This window comes from Lepeophtheirus salmonis, chromosome 13 (genome assembly GCF_016086655.4).
Source record: "Lepeophtheirus salmonis chromosome 13, UVic_Lsal_1.4, whole genome shotgun sequence".
Classification (NCBI taxonomy): domain Eukaryota; kingdom Metazoa; phylum Arthropoda; class Copepoda; order Siphonostomatoida; family Caligidae; genus Lepeophtheirus; species Lepeophtheirus salmonis.
The window spans coordinates 5,429,794-5,453,527 of record NC_052143.2 but is presented as its reverse complement, the minus strand read 5'-3'; the positions used below and the strand labels follow the sequence as shown (position 1 = coordinate 5,453,527).

Genomic DNA, 23,734 nt, shown 5'->3' with positions numbered 1-23,734 from the left:
CTGATTTGTGATTTGCATGATCTGTTGTAACTTTCTTTTCTTCCTTTAAGTCGCTTGAAAATATTGCAATATCTTCAATGGGAAGCCTTCAATAATGATTTAATTCGTTGATCCAACACAGTTGGGATAGAGACACTCTTCCAAATACTTTTGAGTTTTTCAGCAACTTTCTTTAAAATCTTTTGTTGTTTCCTGTTTCAATAACAGTCTGATGTACAAATAGCATTTATATTATTTGATAATTAGAGTTCAGTCTATAAATCTCTTCTTATCCCACTTTTTTAATAATGCAATTTTGCACAATTTGCCTACTAACCAAGGAATTGTAGTTGTCCTATCTCATCAGCGAATCATACTTTGTGAAATCAAATATGAGCGTTTTTTGTTATCCTCATTATTGCCTAATAGTACTAAAAAAAGAATCCAAAATACGTATTTGAATAGCCTACTACAAACACATTTTTGGACCGGTTCCAGGGTTTACACACATATTTATATCCTTTATTAGGAATAAATATAGGTATATACTACATGGAGCACAAACATAAAGCAAAAAAGATTTACTTCTTGCGTCAGTGTGTATTTTAAAGTGTTTTGTCAATTCTTCATCTTATGTATACTTACTACAATCATAATATTAATATAGTTTAAAAGTTTAAAGAAGAATGTCACATAGGCCTAATATCAACTTGGGACGTGCAGATCGTCTTATGACATGGAATCCGACGATGAATATTTATAAAGTGAACAGATTTAATCTCCTAACAGATATGCCTTCTTTTAAAGTAAGCAAATTTATTTTCCTTACATATTATTCTAGAGAGTGGTTCATTTAAACGTTCACAAGCCGAGCAAAAAAAGTAAAACGCTGATGTTACTTTATTTATTATCCAATGATTTTAAAATTTTAACAAAAATCAACATTAACACACCTAACTACTTTATTGACCGCCCCCCTTGGTAAAGTCAAGAATACCCTCCTAATACCAGCTTTCAGGGATGTTGTGATTGCTGTGGGGCCCTTCATTGGAAACCCGTACAACATTTTCATCACAAAATAGTTTAAAGAATTCCATTCCACCAATTAGGAGGCCAAACAGGCAGGACGTACATCAAATTCTCAGTATTCTCAGACAGGCTGCCCCGTCTTGCTGTCAGATCCAAGGTTGGTCTTTCAAGATGATACAGATTCAGGGAAAGATATTGGTGTGCAGAACAATAATATAGACCATGGTGTTGACCTTCAGGGACTGCTTGAAGATAAAGAGCGGGATAATATGACCTTCGCTGCTATGAACGCCAAGAACCATAACTTGCTCTGTGTATTTGTGCCTCATGATCCTAAGGACGACATAAGAACTTTTTCCAACCATTTATTGTTCCTCAACTTATGCTTTTGGGATTGAAAGAGATTTTTCTCATCTGCAAAGAAACAGACAAAGTCGTTCACGTGAGGATTCTGTTTTAGCTTGCACTAAGCCATGGTTCGGGGGACCCTTTTCTCCCTGTTTGACAGGGTTAGAAGCTGTCCCTTGCAGTGTGCATAACAGTGGTACCATAATTGATCATTGATGGCACAATGGATAGTTGAACGCAACGCTAAGTTGATGCTGTCAGCCATCGCATTCATCAATGGGTTGGGATTCTTCTCAATTTTTTTGTTTATTTTCCTAAACAAAGCAGGACTTTGGACGATTTTGGCCACTTCCAGGTCATAAAGCTTCCAAGAAATCTTGGAATAGCACAAAATACATAGAGGTGAACACCTTTTTGTTAATGATTGAAAAAAGGCAGGATATGTTGTCGTAAGGAAGCATAATGAACAACTGACGTGATAATAAACATTCATAACGGACTTACTCTCCATTATTCATTAATTTATTTCGACCAGCGGCGTATGTGTTTATATTAGAACCGGTTTGTAGGGGGATGAGATGATTCAGAGAAAATTGCGAACGGTTAAAAGAACTGCCCTCCATTGAATCATTTCTCCGCTGACTAAAACCCACATTTATTATTAATCATTAAAAACAATAATTAATTTGAGTTTCAGTCCAGGGGGATTTCCAGACCTGGAATACATGGTTATACATAGAATAATATCTGTTTATGTTTATGTAATAACATGTATAGGTAACATAAACTTACTCAAATTCTTAGGAATGACATTATCTATTTTACCTAGAGATGATCCCTATATAATTGAAGTGTTTTTTTGTTTTATTACGCCTTATCTCCTATCATATTACTATAGGCAAGAGTATGAAATATAGCTCATTACTCTGTTAAGATATCTTACTTTAAATATCGGATATTTATAATGGGAAATTGTAAAATATTGGATATTTCAAATAATTAATTGGTAGATTAAAATGCAACTATGATATACCGAGTGGTCCATTAAAATGGTCAATTAAAAAGACATATTTTATTAATTAGCAATATAATTTCAACAAAATTAATTCAATAAATAGATGTATGTCGCAGCTCTCTTCCTCATTAATGTAGTCGCCCTTAGTGTCAATGATGGCTTCCAGGCGGCAAAAGACCTGGCACCTAATGCAGATGTATATCTCTGTCCAGGGGGCTGAAAGTAGCTTTGAAGGCCTTGGTAATGAGATGACCGACGCTGCAGGCCTTCCCTCTACATCAACTAAAAAGGTGTAGCTAAGGGGGTTGGTATCAGGGCTGTAGGGAGGCCGAAAGTGTCAAAAAAGATTGCAAAGGAACTTAAAAGATTCTTCCAGCGGAAGAGATGTGTTTGTTTCATTGCTGGCGTCAAATCTCATAAGGATCTTTTTATCTATTTTTTTGACAGCGCTCTTTAGAATCTGGTGTGAAACCCCAAGATCTCTTGCATGGGCCCTCTTGAAGAGATTGGCTTGGGATGTTTTATTTAACTCCTCCATATCCAGTTTTGACTTTTTGACAGAGCCCTTCTTTCTCTCTAACGTTTCGGACTTGCAAAAGTCCTGGAGACGCCCAAATGCTTGGAGTGCGTGAATGGAAATTCATCGTTCATGTTCAAGGGTAATTTTCTCGAATTGTACGTCAGCTAGAGAGCTCAGTTTTTTTATCGAATATCGATATATCGAAATATAGATTCATTTCAATAGCTTACCCTTCATTAATAATTGAATTAGTAAGTGTTCAGATTTCAATGGAAAATATTTAACTTTTGATGAAATAGCTATGTAGTTAATTGTGGGTCTGTGCTATTCGACTATGAAAATAGTTGGAAAGATCTCACATCGGTTTATTTTCATAAATATTTTATAATTTTTATTTCAAATCAATGGATGATAGTTCATATTACTATTAAAGAAATTATAATTTGAAAGAGGTAAAGTAGTTTAATGTAAATAAGAAAATTCAAACGGTTGGTTTGTTAATAAAATAGATGTTATTAATAATAAGATTATTTTTAAGTTCCCTAATGTAAATTTTAACAAAATTATCTTATAACTTTTATTGATCAGTAAATTAAATAAAAATGATAAAAGTAATTGACGTTTGAATATTTTTATTTATACATACTAGAACTCTAATGTCTGTAATTTGCTCCTAAATTCTGAACTATCTTTTTAAAGTTGGTATTCAGACTGGTTGTTACAATCCTAAATTATCTGATCGAAGTGCTCATGAGTAAGCTCAGTAGGGCATTTATTTTCAACCACATGTCTCTCAGAGAAAGTAAAGTCGCACAACTATGTTGACCCAATTTTTTTACAGGGTGAAGACTCAAAATTTAGAATCCTCTTCGAGACCGTCTAGCCTCAGTTATAAAAGTCTGACAATTTTGGACTTGGTACTATGCAAAAAAGCTGATGAAAAGCTACGATTTAATGTTTGTTTTGTGGAATCAAAAATGCTCGAGGAACAAGCTAAATGACAGAGGGTGTGCGATCTCCTCCGTGCGAAAGACGATCCCAAGGAGTTATTCTGGACAGGAAACATGATCGCTTCTTGGATGAATCAAGAACTCAGGTTGAAGGAACCTTCAGGAGCAAACATCCTGCTCAGGTTATGTTCCTCAGTCCCGTGGCGTCTGACGGCAGCAAAATGCCTCCCTACTTCTGCAAGGTGAACGATAAAGTCAACACGGTCGTCTCGAGAAGGTCTTCAAATACCAGTTCTGCCATTGTTAATGAGCACGTTCCCTAGGGGTAACTATGTGCTCTCCCAAGACGGCACCCCGGTACACAAGTCCAAGAAAGTGCAGCATTTCTGAAGGAAGAACCTTGCTACCTTCTACCAGGAAGACTTCTGGCTTTCGTCCTCAGGTGAACTCACTGGACTTCTCTGTTTGGCGTGTCTTGGAGGCAAGACGAATAAGATTTTTCACACGAATGTCCGTACACTGAAGCCCATGATCACGGAGAAGTAAAACAACTTGTCTTTGAAGTACATCAAGGCCAGCTGTGCCTCTATTTGTCATGTATTGAGCCATAATTAAGAAAGGAGGGGCATATATTGAATAAACAGAATATCAAATTATTAAATAACCGGCTTCTGCTTCAAAAGTTTGCCATAAAAATGACAGAAAATAAATAATAATTTTCTAATTTTTGAGTCCTTACCCTGCAGAAGCTCAAATCCGGGTGGCAATCACATCCAAAATTATTCGGTAGAAGTTGAAAACTTGATCACATTCTTCAATTCATCAGTTGATTGCAAGTTAATCAACTCAATTTACAGTGGAGCAAAATATGCATTTTTTTACAAATTACTGAATCACCTCAATCCATACACCGTTGGCCAGGTATGAAAAAATATATTTAAACAGTCAATTAGAAAATGTTCATCAATTTATCTTATCAAGCCTTCGATAGATTATTTTTATTTAATAATTTTTGCGGCCCGTGTTTGACCCGAAGACCGCTTGTTGATAACCCCTGTTATGTGGTATCAGAGTCAAAAATGGCCTTTTAGTCTAACTGCGTACTTCAGCGACTGATCAACTTATAAATTTCAAAATGGGTAAAAAATGATGGGTAGTTTTAGTGTAGTTGTTTTGTCTTTTTGTTTTGGTTTCTTGTGAATAGCTCATTGGCTTATAAAGAAACTAATAAAATAGACAAAGAGTAGATGAATGTACGAACAGTCGTTCTGGAGGGTAAAAAGTATTTGTAGACCAGGGGCTCAGAAAATTTTGAAATTACTTGTCTCATAATTGTCGCCAAAATGAGTTTAGGAAGATTCTTTAAACTTTAAAGGATACTAATCAAAATATTTGCCTTAAATTCACTGTCATTAAAAAATGGCTGAGGAAAAAATGGCAAGGGAAAAAATGTTAAGGAAAAAATGTCAGTGGACTTGGGCATTATGACTCCTATGGGAATACGTTTATATAGATAAACGTATAAAAGACAATTTTTAATCAAGGCTCTACCACTATTTGGACGCATATTTATCGATCAGTAATTTTTAACCTAGATATTTAAATTGATACTATCAAATGCATTCAAATTTGATAATTAAATTTTTTATGAAATAATTTTCTTTAAATGATTGTCCTTGATGAATGAACGTTAATTCAAGAGTATAAAATTAAAGATAAAAAAATGCTTTAACTTGTTCTGCTATAAATAGTTGAAGGAATATGTATATCAATATATGTATGTGTAACTCACTGGAACATTTAGACTTTTTTTCAATTGATTTGAATAAAATTTACTATATCAAATCACTTTTTATTAGAAAACTAAAACTAAAACTAAAAAAAAATCAGATATCTCAATATCATTTGACTTTAAACTCAAATATATGCAAAAAGTGTTAAATGTTCAGAACTTTATTGCTAATTTAGGTTTTTTTTAAAGCTTCATCAGAGTTTAAGGGAATTATTTTTTAAAAGGATCGTAGACAAGTAAACAATAACTTAAAATTAACTTTAAAATAGATGTATATAAGACTGCCTTTGAATCCCCGATATTTTTGTGGGATATTGACGAGAGAAAACTCTGGAATAAATCGATATCAAATAAAGCAATTTGATCGATATTTTCTAAGAAGTATTTGTCAAATTATATTTAGAAAAGGGATGCAGTAGAAGGACAGCTCTTTGATCTTAAGAAATGAAAGTATCTATGATAATCTTTTATGGCTGTAGGACACACTTAACAAATTTTTTTTAAAAGTAATGGCTTAATACATATTAAATAACAAAATATTGTATATTTGCCCAATAATCTATTGAAAATGACGCCTTGTTACTGTTAAATAATTGTGAATAGCTTATAAATTCTTAATAAATAGACAAACAATATCAGAATAAACAACGACAAACGATACCAGTAATTGGAAAGGGTACATAGGTTAATGAGGCAAAGTTTTACATTGTTTTTAGCGCCACCATCAATCGGCCTTCATATTATCTTCTCAGATATAGATATTCCAATTAAATTACTGTAAAAAGTAGCACATACATGTCGAAATACAATAAGTGATTGCTCAAATAATGTACTTCGAACGGTTTGAAAGAGAGATTGACCTATGAACCCTTCCTAATTGCTGGTATCGTCAATTGAAAGTGATGCCCAATTTGAGTCAAACTACTGAATACTTTTGGAAAAAAATAAGAAGCAACATAAACTCAATTTTTGAGTAAAATATCCATATTTCGCCAGCTACTTAATATTGACTAAATCAAGGTCCAATTTTTCATAGAACAACTATAGGCTCTCAAAACCACAGGTTTTTGACAAATGGACTCCTTTGTAGAACTTGAAAATGCTGAAAATATATTTTTATTTCAGTCAGATCAGACATACCTGTACAAAAATTAGTATATCTTTAAAAAAACAAAACATATTTTCTATTTCTGTCTTCAGATTTAATTTCTACATAATTATTTGTTTAGACAACATGTATTACTTATAAGATTTCGATACTTGATATTTTCCCAATTTTGCCCGTGAAGCAGGGGTCGAACCTCAAACCATGTAGTATATTGTTTCTTTTTCTTCGACAAAAACAAAAAAATATAGGCTTAATTGATGCTTGAGGCCTATTTTTTCCTTATACTAAGTCTAAAAATGAAATATATAATGTAATTCTCTTAGATTTTGCAGCGAAAAAATATTTACACCTTGTTTATGCTACATAGATCATGGTATTTGTGGATGCATTAATATTATTCTGGTCTAATACTAAAAAATACAAAAATGAAAGAAAAAAATAATAATAGATCTTCCTGAGTGTCTTAGAAGCCGCGAAAATGTCATTTGAATGTGACTTTGAAATTTTGGTACGTACACTTTAGGACGCTGGCAAGAAACCAATAGAGATTGCATTGTTACCATGGGCCCAGAACAACTACCCGAACTTGAACATGGTGTTCTAGTAGCATGGTGAGCCTGCACACACGTCCAAAAAGGCCCATACGTGGTAGAAGGACAACTTACCTTTCTGGCCAAAAGAAAATGGGGCCAGATAACTCACCAAATGCCAACCCATTGGAATTCCCTTTTTAGGTGTATGTTGAGTCCAAGTCCTGCACCGTCTGTCACCCAAGTATCAACAAACTCAAGGACACCATCAACCAGCACTGGGATGCCATGTCTGAGGACTACATCTACAATGGGTTACAAGGCCTTCTGTGGCCGCCTGGAAGCCATCATTACTCCCAAGGGGGAGCTACATTGATGGTTAGGGTAGCCAAGACCTTATTTTAGTTATTTTTATTTTATAAACATACCCTATTGCAACTGGTTGCTGAAATGCAACTTGATAAAGTTCTAGATTGAAAGTGTAAATATTTTTTCGCCACACCCGGTAGAAAGAAAGATGCAAATCAATTTTATTTACACTTTCAAAAAACAAGTAAAAGTAAACTTACGAGTCAGTGTTTATATTCTTTCAAGAGTTATAACGTCATAAATTACTTCATAATTGAAGGCAGTGTCATCTTAGAGCATCAAAGTTGATATTTTTACTTCATGAAATGATCAAATTTCCAGTTGGGCAATTTGTCGTTCTATGTAGGCTCCAACATAAGTATGGGGCGCTCTTCCCTCTCTAACAAACAGGGTCCTGCACAATGTTATTTTCATTTTATAGGGGACAAAGAACCAACTCTTCCTTTCTGGTTTTATTAAGAAGTAAACCCCCTCTGACCAAGCACCAAGGCTCCATCTATAAATCTGTTAAATTGGAAGTTCGACCAGCTCAATACTGGTTTGCAAAGGAAAATTCTCGTTTTTTTAGACGCACAAGAGAGCACAGACAGAGATTGAAACGACCTCTTAGAGGAGCCTTCAGAAAAAGCTGTTATTGAATTCAAAATTTATTTTGTTTTTGGACTTTATCTCAGATGAAGGATATATATATATTATATATATTCTAAAATAAATTATGTTTGAATTTGTGTTCCTTTTTTCCAACTTGTTTGGGGTATAGCTTTAATTTGCTGTTTAGATTTAAACTCATTTATGGGAAGATACATACATGGATCATACATGTATTGCCATCTGAGAGGATCGTCTCATGAAGAATCTGCTTACTATCTACAAGATGTAAAACTCATCAGACTCCAATGATAATAAATAAATAATTGAATCAATATGTCGTAAAATGGTCAATTTAATTTATTTTTAAAGTTGCTGAAATTGAATAACTCCTTCGTTACTATTTAGTATTTACTGTGTCTATTAGGAATAGATATTAAAACATTAGGTATTGCAAGTTCCTCTCATAAATGTACATTTAAGGTCAATGTTCCCTGAAAAAAATATTTATATATAGCCAGTTAGGGAAATTCGTGCACACCACTAATCTAATTCCATAGGAAAACTTAGTACCGAAAACGAAGATCCGGAAAATATTTTAGCAGATAATGGGAGCAGGTGGATTACTTCAAGGAAACACGGATGACAAAACTAACTTATCTAAGGAGATACTAAGGAAATGGGCCTTAATAATATAAATTATGTTTGGAACTCCAATGAAACAGCTCACCCCACAATAGGGATGCTGAAGCGGTGCCTTCAGCTCTCCTGAGTTAATCTCTATAGGTATACAATTGTCTCCTCTGGGGACCATTCTCCTTGTTCGCACCTCCTGTCCTAAAAAGAGATACGAAGCATGAGTATGAATTCTTGGAGGATATGAAAGCGTGAGTCCCTTAAATTTGAACACCATTATACGTCACTTTCACCCTGAGATGACAATCTAATTGATGGCTTATTGGGTGCATAAAAGTGGTTTCCTGTCCTTATAAAGATAAATAAGTGAAGTTATAGAAAAACGACTTCTCTCAGTGAAATATGCCCCATTGCATCTTCAAAGACTACCGACGGTGTTTCGCTGACTTTGTTTAAAGCTTTCATACGGAACCCCTTGTAATAACTAATGCATAAGGACCTTAAAAGGTAGAGTGACGTGATGAATTTAATTCAATTCAGTGAGTCTAACAGTAATATAGTGATATTTAATGCATTGTACACATTCCAGGAACATTTTCAAGCATTTTAGATATGAATACTTGTTTGTATTCCTTACAAAGATCTTGTGGATAATAATCAATCCCATATTGTTTTAATGATTAATTTAAATAATATATATAAATTAGGCCTGGTACGGAACGGCGTTGTACTACAGTTCGGTTTGGTACATTTTTACCCTGGGTGCGGTACGTGGATATATAATAAATTATATTATGTTTTATTAGTTGAACATGTAGACAAGATCCGCTTTTTGCTAAAAAGTTTATATATTCATGAATAATAATTTAAAATAACACATGAATATTTTATGTCAACCTTTTTTTTAAAGAAGTTAAATATATTTATGAATAATTTATTTATAAAGAAAAGGAATTATAAAATAATAAAAACCCGAAAAAACTTTAAAAACTACATTAATTTTATTAAAAAAACAATTTTACTATTATACGTATGGGCGTGGGGTGAGGATGGCTCTTTGTTTTTGGAAAAAATTCCAAAAACCCATAGTTATACACAAAAAAATTCAAAAATTAAACTTATTGAAAAAAAAAAAAAAGAATAAATAAATTTCAAAACTTTTTAATTTTTTTGAAAATAATTTCAAAAATCCATTGCTATTCACAAAAATTGAGTTTTTCGGAAAATAATTTCAAAAATCTACAGTTATCCGTCCTAAAATATTTTTTTCTTTGAAAAAAATATCAAATATTAATATTTTTATAAAAAATTCATATATTAAATTTTTTGAAAAAAAAAATTGAGAATTGAATTTCAAATATTATATTTTTTGGAAAAACAATTCAAAATTTCTATAGCTATTCACAAAATATTCAAAAACTTATTGTCGTTGACAAAAATTGACTTATTCAAAAAAAAAAATTAAATGCTCTAACAAAATTAAATCTTTCAAAGAAAAAAAGCCCCTCCATTCCCCCCACTACATATGCCCCTGATATTGTCCGATTAACCGTGAATGGTGTACCGCGGTTCGTACCGAACCGTGTGTTTATCGTACGGCCCCAACTCTAATATAGATGGTCCAGAATTAGAGTCCCATTAACTTTAATACTATTAAATTAAGATTATTGTATTCTGAGATTTGTTACCAAAATAACAAAATATTGTGCTAGTGTTATGTCACTTCAAATGAAGCGTAAGAATTCTTGTATCCCACTTTACCTGATCTTAACACGTTTGACTTTGTAATGTTGGTTATGGTCGCAGTGAGGTAAATGCAGTTTACTAGCTCAGCAAGGACTCCCTTGCAGCAGCAATTACAGATACCTTGTGGACAAAGATTCCAGAATACTTTGTTCCTTCAAGATGCAAGTTGGTGATAAGGCGTATCAATCAATAATCAGGGGCGTTAGCAAGGTTATATTTTGGGAGGGATGTAAATTAAATTATTTTTTTAGAAAAGTTTCAAAATTTATTGATCAAATATTATTTTTTTTTTTTAATTTAAAAAATCTATGGTTATTATAAAAATATAAATTTACTTTGGAAAAAAAATTTAAAAATCCAAAAATTTTTCGGAATTTTTTTTCAAAAATTCAATTTTTAGGAAAAAATTTAAAAAATCCATAGTTATTTTAAAAGAATCAAATTATCTTTTCTTTTTTTGTAAAATTAAAGTTTAAATTATTAATGAAAAAAATCCAATATTAAATGTTTATAAGAAACATTTGTAAAATTCAAGGCTATTCACAGAAAATAATTTTTTTTTTTTTAGTAAAAAATTTTTATTAAATTTCAAATATTAAAATTTTTGAAAAAAAAATTAAAATATTGAACTTTCTAGTAAAAATCAAAAATTCCTTAATTTGAATGGGGAACAGCCCCCTAGGCGACCCTCTGTGGATACCCCTGATATTAAATATATAAAAAAGTAAAAATAGATATTATAATACAGGGTGCGTGGACAAATCTACCGCTTCAAAAACAACAACTACATGCTCATTTTATAGTATTTATTGATAAAATAAAAACGAATATTTTTATTAGGATATAAAGCGGCTATCTATTTAATGTAGCCGGTGTCTTCGGCCAAACCCCGCTAAATACGGCTACGAAAATGAGAACAGGAATTTGGATCTACACTGCTTCTACCTCACTGAATTTCTCCTTTACGCAGGTGATGAAAGACTGCTTGGTGTTATGGGAGGTGTGGTTGGTTATGTTCTCCACGTAGAACAAGACAAAGTAGTCCAACAGGTTCAAATCTGGTGATGAGGGAGGCCAAGAGGAGAAGGGTACGAACGCAAAAGCATTGCTTTTGAGCCATTCTGGTGGTCGCTTAGCTTTGTGGGCCGGAGCTGAGACCTGCAATGCCGTCATCCAAACACTGAAGCCCTCAAAGCAGCGGGTGCCAGGCCTTTCACCACAGCCTGGAACCCATCATTGCTGCTAATGATTAAGAGAGCTCAGACACACATCTATTTATAATATTAACTTTCTTTTTTATTGTGAATTAATAAATTATAGCATGTTGAAGTTTAAAATTAAAAGAGTTCGGTTTTTAATGGACCACTTGGTACAAAAAGATAGAGACAATTTGATTATAGTGCTTATATTAATCCAATATCTATCCAATTTTTAGTACTCAAGAACCAACAATGAGAATAGATTCGATATCATTGAGTCCCTACTGGATAGGAATTTAATTCATGTGGTTGAGAATATCTTTGATCGAATTGATACAGAGTCTATAATATATTCCTTAGTCCTTGTTTGTAAGCTTTGGAGAGATTTTCTTACATTCAACTATTTAAAAAAATGGGCTGAGAAAAATCTTCAGTCTAATTCTTCTCTGAAGGAACTTGCAAGAAAGGAGAGATGGTCTAGGTATCTATTGATCGATGACAAGGACGATAGCGATGGCTCAGAGATTGATGAAGGTATTTAAGTCATTTTTAAATACGCATGACTATTTAACTCAGTAACATTGACATAATGTTTAAAAATAATACGTTAAAGTTGTTTTAATTATTAAATCAAATAATTAATAAATAAATTGCTATTCAAATAATAGGGTTATTTAACCTGACCATATAGTGGGTGCGTTGGAAAAATCTTTACACTTCGTTTTTGCTACATAAATCAAGGTTTTTGTGAATGCAATAAATTGTTTTGGTCAATTACTAAAAAAAAATATTGTATCTTCGTAAGTGTCTTAGAAGTAAAAACGTAATAGTCCACAGGAATATAAGCCACACTCCTCTAAATAAATTTTATTTTTTAGCATGTGTTTTGTAACTGTTCTTTTGTTTTTATTTTTCAAATAAATTATTACCAATATAAAAAAAAGCTAATTTTCATAAATTGTATGGCAAGTATTTTTGTTTTATTAATACCATTTTTGTCAATATTAATGTTGGAAGGCAAACACACAAGTTTCTCACTACTCCAACGCATGACAGCGACTGATTGTACGTCCAAGAAAACTTCAAACCTTGTTTTTAGAATGAAGCCACGCCCAGCCCGCTATTACTTTTACAGCTTGATTGCCAGACATTATAAAAAAGGATGTTATATTGCGTAATGTACACAATGTAGTTTTATAAAGCCATACATATTTGTGTTGAGACTTAGTGCAAGACCGATCTTTTTTCCCAGTTCGGTCGTACTGTATATATATTAGAGACGACGAGACTAAAAATAATCCAAGCTATTTCTGTTGAAACCTAATATGACATCATATGTACTTAAAAATGCATATGATGTCATATTATAAATATTTTATATGTCAAATCGGTCTAGACCGATTTTTTCGGGACCGATCTAAATTGAGCTTTTCTTTTAGACCGATCGAAATTTTCTAGCTATTGGGATTCGGTCCAACAAAAATATAACGGTCCTAGACCGGTCTAAGATTTTCAAACCAAGACCCAACACTAATAAATATACGATATTGTACATATCAATTGTGTACAAATTGCATCTTTTTTGTCATATAAAACTTATTGTAATTGATATATCGCCAACCATTTTAATTATTATTAAAATGTCAAAAATTACGTTGTAATTTTTTTATCTCATTATTTCTTGCAATTTATACACTGTCTTGTACATATAAAGCAACAACCTCTACACAATATATATTCATTAGTCACCAACTACTTAGTCTTATTCTACTCCTTATGACGTTGTTATTGAACTGGGATTTGTTGTACCCCAAACTTTATAGTATAACTTTATAAGTCCTTCATTTGATTTCCCCTTATCACATTTTTTTAATATCAATTTAACGTATTGCTACTAAAATTATATCAGTCATTATTCTATATATCGCACTCAGCTTCATCAAAATTAATAAGTACTTTTTTGCTACTTAAAATTCCTGATAGATAATCAATATTTTATAAAAGTCGATATTAAAAATAACAAGTTTTAACTATATTATTCACAAATTAAAATATAAAAGCAATATTAATGAAAATAAATAATGTTATCTAAACATTTGAATTTATATTGACGAGTGCAACATGAATGAAATTTGTATGAAAATGTTGTAAATTTAAGAAACGTAGTCTATTTTGACTGGGTACACTGTAATATAATTAAACTAACTACGTATAAAAAAGGTTTACTAACGGAGGGTTAAAATTAGTAATGGGAAAATTAATCAGAATTGGAGAATTGTGTGTTTTTTCTGGAATCGGGATCGGTATCGGGAAAATAATGAATAAAACTGTGATTCCCAATTCCTATTTATTATTATTCATTACAGGTATTTAACTATTTATTACTTTTTTTATTGATAAAAACGAAATAACAAACCAAATTACGGAAAGAAATTTTAGGGTTTTATTACTAGAAAATGTAATATAATTTTTCAAACTTTTTTCTAAAAATTAATTTGACAGAATATCTATGGGTTTTTGAAATTTTTACCAAAAAAAATAAATATACAAAATTATTTTATAAAATTTAAAAAAAAATATATATTTTTTTTAGAACAACTGGGATATTTGAAATTTTCTTGTAAATATCCGTGGATTTCGGAAGTTTTTGAGAATATCCATGGGTTTTTGAAATTATTTTCCAAAAAACCTAACTTTTTGTGAGTAGTTGTATATTTGAAAAAAATAATTATAAATCAAATTATATATTTGAAATCTTTGATCAAAAAAAAATATTTGACAATAAAATTTTGGCAATTTTTTCAAAAAGTAGTCTTTTGAGCTATTATTTAACATATTAAAGAATTAGAATCGGCATTGTGAATGTTTACCAAAATCACATCGGAATCAGTATCAGGATTTTAATTTTTTTTAAATCTTTGCAAAAGCTATTTAAAAGAAAAAAAATGAATAAGTTAATATTTATTTTAAAAATAATGCTAAAATAACATCACGAAAAAAAAGTTTCATAAAACTTTCTTTTTAATATGTTGTACTTACTAGAACATTAACATTAATTTAGGCTGTATACCCTTTATAAATCAAATTTTCCCCATAATTGAAGTATATATTAGTTTATAGTCAAACCTTGATATATCGAACTTAATCCCTTCTGTGAACAGGCTTTACTCCATTAGTTAGTATACCAAAATATATCTGATGTAACGTGTTACAGGAGATTTGACATTGCTCTTTTCATCCGATGACAAGTTCATCACGATAAATATTCATCTCAAACGCAATCCGTGGCAAGGAAAGCTGATTTCTGGGGAAAAAACATATCTACTATAATATGATATTATCGTATGTGTATCTAAGTATGTCCAGGCATTAGCAACTATTCTTCGTATGTGCATAATAAAATAATTCGTAATGAAGGGAAAGAAGGGGATTAGGAAGTTTGTCTTAATAATAATAGTTTTAATATAATATAATACAATTATTAGAAAAGGTAAAATGTGTGCGTTGTATAATTTGCTTGAACAAGTTCAAAATGTTTTTTTGTTTTTTTTAAATCTACACCATTTTGAAACAATCACCCCAAGGAGTGATAATAAAATAAGTTATTAAATCTATATTCAAAAAGTGAAATAAAACTATATTGAAGCTGGTTAAGGGTTAAATAGATTCTTTATTTAACCATAAGTTCATATTTTAATTAGGAAATTTTTTACTAAGACAATGAGTATATTATTGAATTGTTATATCTTTGTATTAAGCAGTAGAATAATCCTTGTTGATTTTTTTTTTATTTAGATAACTTATGTTATTTCCAAGACAATGGATTAAAAAAAAATTGTGTTTCAATCTGACACTGCTTCTTCATGGGAAAAAATACTGTTCAAGCAATGTAATGGCTTGAACAATGTTTTAGGGACTCTGTTCTATAAGGCAAATAAAAAATAATCATCATTATTATTTATCAAAAAACAATTTTGAAAGAAAAAAAACCTTGTTTTCTATGTTAAAACGGGGACTTTACTACGCATGTTTTATATTCCAAATACATAATATATTCTTGGGGATTAATTTTCCACAGGATGAACTTGTCTTGGGATGAACTTTCCTATACATGAACTTACTTCGGGATGAAATTTCCTCGTGAGGAACTTACTTCAGGATACAATTGCAGGGCGTCCGTAGGGCGTGGGCTAAAGGTGCTGTAGCTCCCCCAAATTTAAGTAATTTATGCTTTTTACAAGAAAATGAAAATTTTGAAATTTAATGTAATTTTTCAAAAAAATTTATTTTTTTGTGAAAAGCTATGGCTATTTGAATTTTTATTCCAAAAATTTAATATTTCTAGTTTTATGTACATAGCTTTAGATTTATGAATTTTTTTTCCTGAAAATTTATTTTTCACTTTTTTGTCAAAAAAAAATTATTTTTTGTGAACAGATGTGGATTTTTGAAATACTTTTTATTTTTTATAATGTTCTTTTAATTGGTTGGATGAAGTTGCACTGATTAAGTATAAGTAACATTATAGTAATATAATTACTCCATCTAACCTAGGAATCTTTTTGTGAAATCCATATACATACATAAATTATTAGTTCTTTCTTTCTCTATGAATCACCTGGGATCGAACGCACATTGAGTTGCGTTGTCACTGAGCTATGGTGATTCCATTTTTTTAAATATTTTGTAAATAGCTTTGAATTTTTGAAATATTTTGTAAATAGCTTTGGATTTTTGAAATATTTTGTAAATTGTAATTCAAAAATACAAGAATAATTAAAACAGCTTTTGGAAAATAAAAATATATATATCCAAGTCATCACTACAAAACGTCATTAGAGCCCTTTTTCATTATAATATAATTCTCATCTATGGCTATATACTTCACTTTATGAAATTATAGTTTGTAAGTAAAGATTTAATGATGAAACATGCATAAATATGGTTCTTATTTTTTTAACTTTAAAGTTTGAAGGGAAGATTTATTATGAGAATGTTATAAATAATTAGTTGAAACGAGGCTTTTTTTCAACTGAAAGTAAAGAGAGAAAAAATTCATTAATTCTAGTCTTGTTATTTGAAATAAAATAAAAATACAAATGATTCTTAGACATATTCAGACTTAAAAATCCGGAAAATTTAAGGATAAATGACATATAACAATTTATTTCCCAAAATTAATCCAGCAATTCACAAATATTGTAGGGGTCTATTATTGTGACGTCAATCTCTCAAACCAACCACTTCCAGCTTCAACCACATCCTCTGGCCTTGAACCTGGCGCAGTCTGGTCATTGCCTCGAGAATCTAAGCATTCAAGGAGTCAACAGTGATATTTCCAGTTTTATTGGACTCTCTCTCAATGATACATAATAGTCTAAGGGGTTCAGATCCGTTCAGCCACATTTCCTTTGCTAAAGCATCTCTGGAGTAGCTTATTTTGCTCCCAGACCAACCATGAGTCGTCCTTACAGATACTCTTGAGCACTCAAGCTCATTGAAATCCTTGGTAACATGCTAAACAATTGATTTGGGCAGCTTCGTATACTCAATAATATACTTGAGCATGTGCCCGTTATTGGGTGGACACCATAATGGTCGCACGGCGTTCTTACTTGGAGAACATCTTAAGGATTTTGTATTTAAATTTGTATAATTTTGTCAGTTAAATCTGATGAGCACTCTTTCAGAGACATAATTCAAGATATTGAGGTTTACACTTGTTTCAGAATTAAAGTCCCAATCATGTACACATAAAAGCTGACTATTTGTGTATTTGGTTACTTATATACCTACTTATTTCATCCTAAGTAGTTAAAACCAATGGATTAATTTAATGCATTAATGTATGATTCATTAGTGGTGATGTTATATCGTTATTTAAAGGATGTAAACTAAATATAGTTCCAGTGAGCACCCATAAATCGGAGCTAATTTGTTCTAGAAGGCACGTCGATAAGCAATGCATTCGAGTTCCTAGTCAACTGTTGATTTGGAACTCCACTGCATAAAAAATAATTGAAAATTGATTTATTTGTTCTCAAACATCAAGTTTTTGCTCAGACATTGCCTTTTTCTTTTCAGAAAAATAAGTTTAAAATAAATAACATCTTTGTAAATAAGAAACACATCTTTCAAGGAGTCAAATTTTTCCCTCTACCTTCCCCATATGTCTTTCTTGGCATCCATGCTTTTGTTGTCTAAAACAGTCAGAAAACCACAAAAGGGCAACGATAATATATCAAAAGCTCAGGGCGCAGTCTTACAATGGTTTGAAACACGCTTAACAACACTAACGAGCAGAATCTGAACCAAGTACGAACTGTATTTTGTTTAAAAAAATCATGTGGGTTGAGTCGGATTCCAAAGTTTTGTTCAAGCCCAGTCAGTAAGGCTTCTGCAACATTTAACGTTGAATTCAAAACATATCGAGTACTTAGGAGATCGATTACTCTAGATTCGATCTCGTCGTCAAATATTAGTGGTATATTATGGTATTATATTATTATGGTATATACACTTTGACAATTACTCCCAATTAAGGAATTTTGCTTTTTACTAGAAAATTTCATATTGAAATTTTTTAATTTGGAAAGTGATAATATTTTAAATTTAATTTTGTATTTCAAAATTATTTTACAAAATATATATTTTCTTTTTAAATTTAATTTATTTGAATGGATATGGACTTTTTAAATTTTTTTCTTAAAAAATTAATATTTGAAATTTAATTTTTTAAATTTTTTGGGAAAAAATTTAACATTTTTTAATTTAATTTTTGAAACATTTTTCCAAAAATATTAATTTGGTGTGAATAGCTATTAATTTTTTCAATTTTTTTCCAAAAAATTAAGTTTTCCATGAATAACTATAGATTAAAACAAAACAAATTTTGTGAATAAAATTTTTGAATTTTATTGAAAAAAAACAACTAAAATAACCAAGCCCTCCCCCCTTCCCCCTAAAATTTATCCTGCGGACGCCCCTGAATTATTATATAAAATAAGGAAAATCCCTACGTGAACAAGATTTGAAGTTCTTAGTAATTAGTAAATATCTCATTCTAATCACATAAAAAGGGTATTTAGTATTCTCTCAAAAAATATATTTCATGTACACGATTATGTAAAGATTAAGGAAAGATAAAAGGAATACATTATTAGTGAGCCTAAGTTTCAAATCCCTTTTCGATGGAAGGTGTAATCTGTTTTTCTCATTAGTTGGAAATTAATTGGCTAAAAATAACAACATATGGTTCTGTAGTAGAGAAACAGAGAGAAAAATTATATTTTAATATTAAATGAGTGAATCTATAATAATGATTCGAACATTTCAACTCGAATTATAACATACAATGGCATAAGTAATAACAACCTTGACAACCTTTGACAAAACCAGGATTTTTGTGTGTAAATGTCCCTTAAATAAATAAAAATTAACAGTTGAAAAACTGGTGTCTAATATTTTTTTCCAAAAACATTAATTTTTTGTGAAAAAATACGGAGTTGATTTTTTTTTTCAAAATATTTAATTTTTGAAATTATTTTCCAAAATATTTAATTTTTTGTGAAGAGCAGTGGATTTTTTAAATATTTGTATATAACATTTAATATGTAAATTTAGTTTTTATATAAAAAATCCCTGAACTTTAATTTGATCAATAAACTTTCAATTTCAGATAATCAGGACATGTACCGAAAGATTTGCTCGCGGATACATCAACTTCAAGAAATTTGGCGCTATAGAGAACCAAAGCTGCGGAGGCTTAATTGTGAAAGCTTTGTACTTTCCTGTCGTTTGATGGGTGATAAAGAGCTTCTAACAGGCTTAAACTCTGGCATTTTACAATTATGGAACATGGATTGGAATGCCAAAGTCAAAGAAGCGGTTATTCATGACAAGGGTATTAAATGCTTAGATGTGAGTGAGAAGTATATAGTAAGTGGAAGTTATGACTGCACAGCTAAACTTTTTCGCCGAAGGTAAATACTTATGTTAGTAGAGTATATATTCAAAGAAAATATATTATATTCAGGGGTGTTTGTACGGGGGGGGGAGGGATAGAGTGGGAAGTTTCTTTGTACTTGATTTTTTTTTTGGTGGGGGAGAAAAAATTATACACAAAAGTATGGGTAAATTTTTTTTTGAGAAAGATTCAAAAATTTAATATATGAAATTTAATTTTGGACATTGTTTTTTTTTATTTCATTTTATTATTCAATTTTTTTCGTAAAAAAATTAATTTTATGTGAATTGCTATGGGTTTTAAAAAAATCCAAAAAATTAAAATTTTATTATTCTTAATGTAATGGAGAAAATTGTGTATCCAACTCTTTTTGAAAGTGTAACTCTTAAATAAATTCAAACAAACAATAGCAGACTTATAAAGGCTTGTTATTTTAAAATTTGACGTGACGAAGTCATTCCAACCCGGAGTAATTGAACCAAAAACATTAGGTGCCTAGTGAACAATTATTTTGCATAGGAAAGCTCCGGGTCATTTATGATCGCTAGGAGAAGTGTGTAGCAAGGAGACTATGTTGAAAATGAAATAAAATAACTCAGAAAAAAGGTTTTGTATCTTTGTTAGCTCGGAAACGTTTCAAACCATTCCCGTATATGAATAATACTTTTTTAAACAATTGTTATTAAATATGCATATGCGAGTTTGTATGAAGGAATTTATGGAACAACTTAGCTCAATCAACTTTATGATATTTCATCTCAAACAGCCCAAGTTTATACTAAGTTTGTTAGAAAGTAGAAATAAAAACTTTCAGCCAAAGTTCTACTCGGTCTAACTTCATTTCCCTTACTAAATAAAAAGGGTTTTAATGTCCCTATTTATTTGAACTAAATTTGGTCTTAATGAAACTTAAAATTTATGAAATACTAGGGGTATTACCCAGCACTACCCGGAGTATTTAAGCGTCGACTAAAATAGCAAATTTGGCTCTAATAATATAAATGATAACTCCCCCAGAAATTCTTTGTTTTACTCTCCATTTTTCGTGAGCACCCTCACTAACATATTAACTAACTAACATAGTAACCCTGATAATTTGAAGAATATTTGAGAGGAGAACAGTTTAGCTGTCATCAAGTTACATTTCGATTAGTTATAAACAGCGGTGACAAGGGGGGGGGAATAGGGAAGACATAGGCAAGAATGACTCCGATGTCGATCTTCAGTTCAACGCTGAGTTCAACAAGGATTTAAAACTATAACTCTGTAACAAATCCTCAATTCCTTTATGGGCATACACAAATGTTCAATCCGGTTTAGAATCAATTGAATGTAGCAGAAAAGGAGGTTTACTCCTCGGGAATTCAATAATCATGACAACAGCTCAGGATAAGAAAATTTACTATTCACTTTTCCAACTCCAAAAAAATAGGGGAGGAAAAAAGACGTAGAGTAATCCGGAGGATTTGTTGCGTAGTTATAATTTTAAGTCTTTTTTTTTGGATTCAGACTAGAATTGAGGATCGAGATCGGAGTGATTCCAGTTTATATCCTAGTTTAATTCCTTCTCACCTTTCTGATTTTATGAAACGTCATAACGTCTTTCTCTCCTCCAAAACAAACATTCTTCCAACTCTCAGGGTTACAAAGTTGATTTTCGATTTCTATTTTTTAAACATGCCATTTTACACTGAATTTTCATCACTGGCAATAAGAAAATTCACATTCTTAACCAGTTGGGATGAAGCAGCTTTCTTCCTCTTTTGGACGCGAAACGTATTGAATCGAATAAAAAAAAATACGTTTGGAGAATTAATATGCTTTAATAGTCTCAAAAACAAAACAAAAAAACCCACATTATTTTGAACGAGTTACGAGCAAATACTCGCATTTTAAAGAAACGAGCCGAGTTTTTGATATCGTTTTTATTTCCTGCATAAAACTCGAGTGCCAATTTACGAGTTTTGCTCTTGACCAAGGCGGTGCCGGTTCAGGTTCAGCGGTTATATCGGACCCCATCTCGTTTTTTTCATTTCAACCGTTTTTGGTCTCGGTTCAGCTTTATCGGTCTCGTTTTCTGTATCGGTTATTTTATATACAGGCTCAGTTTGGTAAAATGCACTTAAAACAAGAGGAGTCGCTATAAAATTCGGCCCCAGGAAATGATACAAACAGGGCCGCAGCTACCTTATACGCAGAGTGCATTGTGCCCTAAGTTCCAGCAGGGGCCCTGAAAACTAAAGTTGATTTACACATTGGTTTTCAAAGTGGGCCGTCAGGGGAGGCTTGGGGGGGGGCAGAAAGATGGAGAATTAAGGATTGTTTTCAGTCTACACATACATAGCACATATGTTTCTCAAATAAAGGGGGCTTAATCTAAAAATGTATTAGTGTAGGGGGTCTAATCATATTAAAATTTGGGAAACCCTGGACTAACAAATATTATAGTTATCATATTATAGGGGCCCGTCAAGCTTAGTAGCGTACCTGGATCATAACCTACCCCACCCTTCCTCTTTTATTTACACCGTCTCTTATCTAAAACCACTTTTACAGATCCAAAAGAACCTCTTAGCTATTTGAATCTCAGATACAATTACTGTATCGCCCTGACAACGTAAAAATATAATTGGTAAATGGTGCTCTTGCACATAAAAACTCAGAAAATTGATTTTAGGCAATTTATTTTTTATGATATATATTTTATGTTCCATATAGGTACAAAATCACAAGAACCGAGACCGATAATCAATATATTACAGTCTCGGTTCGACTTTGTCGGTTACGGTTCTATTTGTTCAAGAATCGGAACTGCTTGAATCTCTAGACCCATAAAGGCACAACCTTGCTCGTGACAAATCACCATTTTTAATATAAGCTCGTTGTTAAATTAAGTTATTTTCTTACAAGTAAATAAAGAGATAGACAAACTTTGCTTTATTAATACAGAATATTGATAATAATAAATAATTGATTATAATTGACCTAAATTCAACTTTTATTTTGATCTAGTGATTGGGCATATCTGAGAGTCATTACAGTTCATACTGACTCTATTTGGGATCTCTGTATACATCAGGGCAAAATGTTAATTACAGCTGGGCTTGATGGAACAATAGGGATATTCAACATAAACCCGGAAACAGAAGATGTCAGTGTAATCAAGATTTTACAAGTGAGCTTTTTTGGGTTTTTTGACTGAATAGATCATTAATTTTAGAGTTTGAAAGGATCACAACGACTTGGTGTCTGCCATTGATTACAATGGTGAATTCTTAGTCAGCGGTTATGAGGATGCTCGCATTCTTATACGAAATTTCAGTATGTCATGTGAGGATTTTGGAATCATTGGACGATTAGAAGGACACACTGGAGGTATAACTGGACTAGAGATAAATACAGCTGACAACACAACTTTTGCATCGAGTTCCTACGACGGAACAGTTCGTCTTTGGTCTCTTCGTTCAGACAAAAATCAGAACTATCCTTGTCTAAAAGTGCTTACAGATCCTGAGCACTTTGTCAGATGTCTAAAATTTCATGGAAATATCCTTACATCAGGAGATTTTGGAGGCTTTGTCCACTGTTGGAACGTGGAAGTGGGGTCTAGTAACGTAACCATTAAAAATCATCGTAAATTTGCAGCCCACAAAAGCCACATTGTTTGCATACAATTTACTGCACAAAAACTAGTGACAGGTAACAAGGATTGTGCTTAATTCATTTTTCAATTATTAATCATTTGAAAATCTATATTGTAGGTAGTCGGGATAAAACAGTTCTTATCCAAGATTTTTGGGGCAAATTGTTAGAAACCGAGCAAATACGACGCAAGAAAGAGGATCAGAAGGAAAAACGAATATCAAGATTTCTAAGACGATAAACCAAATCAAAATTCATTCATACACAAACATAAACTTTTAAAATATATAAAACTCACATTTGTGATCATATATGAC

The 23,734-nt window shown here is 31.5% G+C and overlaps 1 protein-coding gene across 1 annotated transcript; it reads left to right on the top strand.

The window, feature by feature from the left end:
- The first annotated feature begins 521 nt into the window (after window positions 1-521).
- LOC121127776 (uncharacterized) lies at window positions 522-23,734 on the top strand. The gene is made up of 7 exons (XM_071893087.1): window positions 522-575; window positions 647-785; window positions 12,046-12,343; window positions 19,488-19,791; window positions 22,788-22,950; window positions 23,006-23,474; window positions 23,537-23,734. The coding sequence occupies exons 2-7, from the start codon at window positions 666-668 to the stop codon at window positions 23,656-23,658; spliced, it is 1,476 nt and encodes a 491-aa protein (XP_071749188.1). The 5' UTR covers window positions 522-575; window positions 647-665; the 3' UTR covers window positions 23,659-23,734.

What these genes read in the sequence shown, in the direction of transcription:
- LOC121127776 (XM_071893087.1), top strand. Translation starts at nt 666, where the DNA reads ATGTCACATAGGCCTAATATCAACTTGGGACGTGCAGATCGTCTTATG. An exon ending in TGGCTCAGAGATTGATGAAG is followed by an intron (nt 12,344 to 19,487) that starts GTATTTAAGTCA and finishes TTTCAATTTCAG; the next exon opens with ATAATCAGGACATGTACCGA. An exon ending in GTGTAATCAAGATTTTACAA is followed by an intron (nt 22,951 to 23,005) that starts GTGAGCTTTTTT and finishes AGAGTTTGAAAG; the next exon opens with GATCACAACGACTTGGTGTC.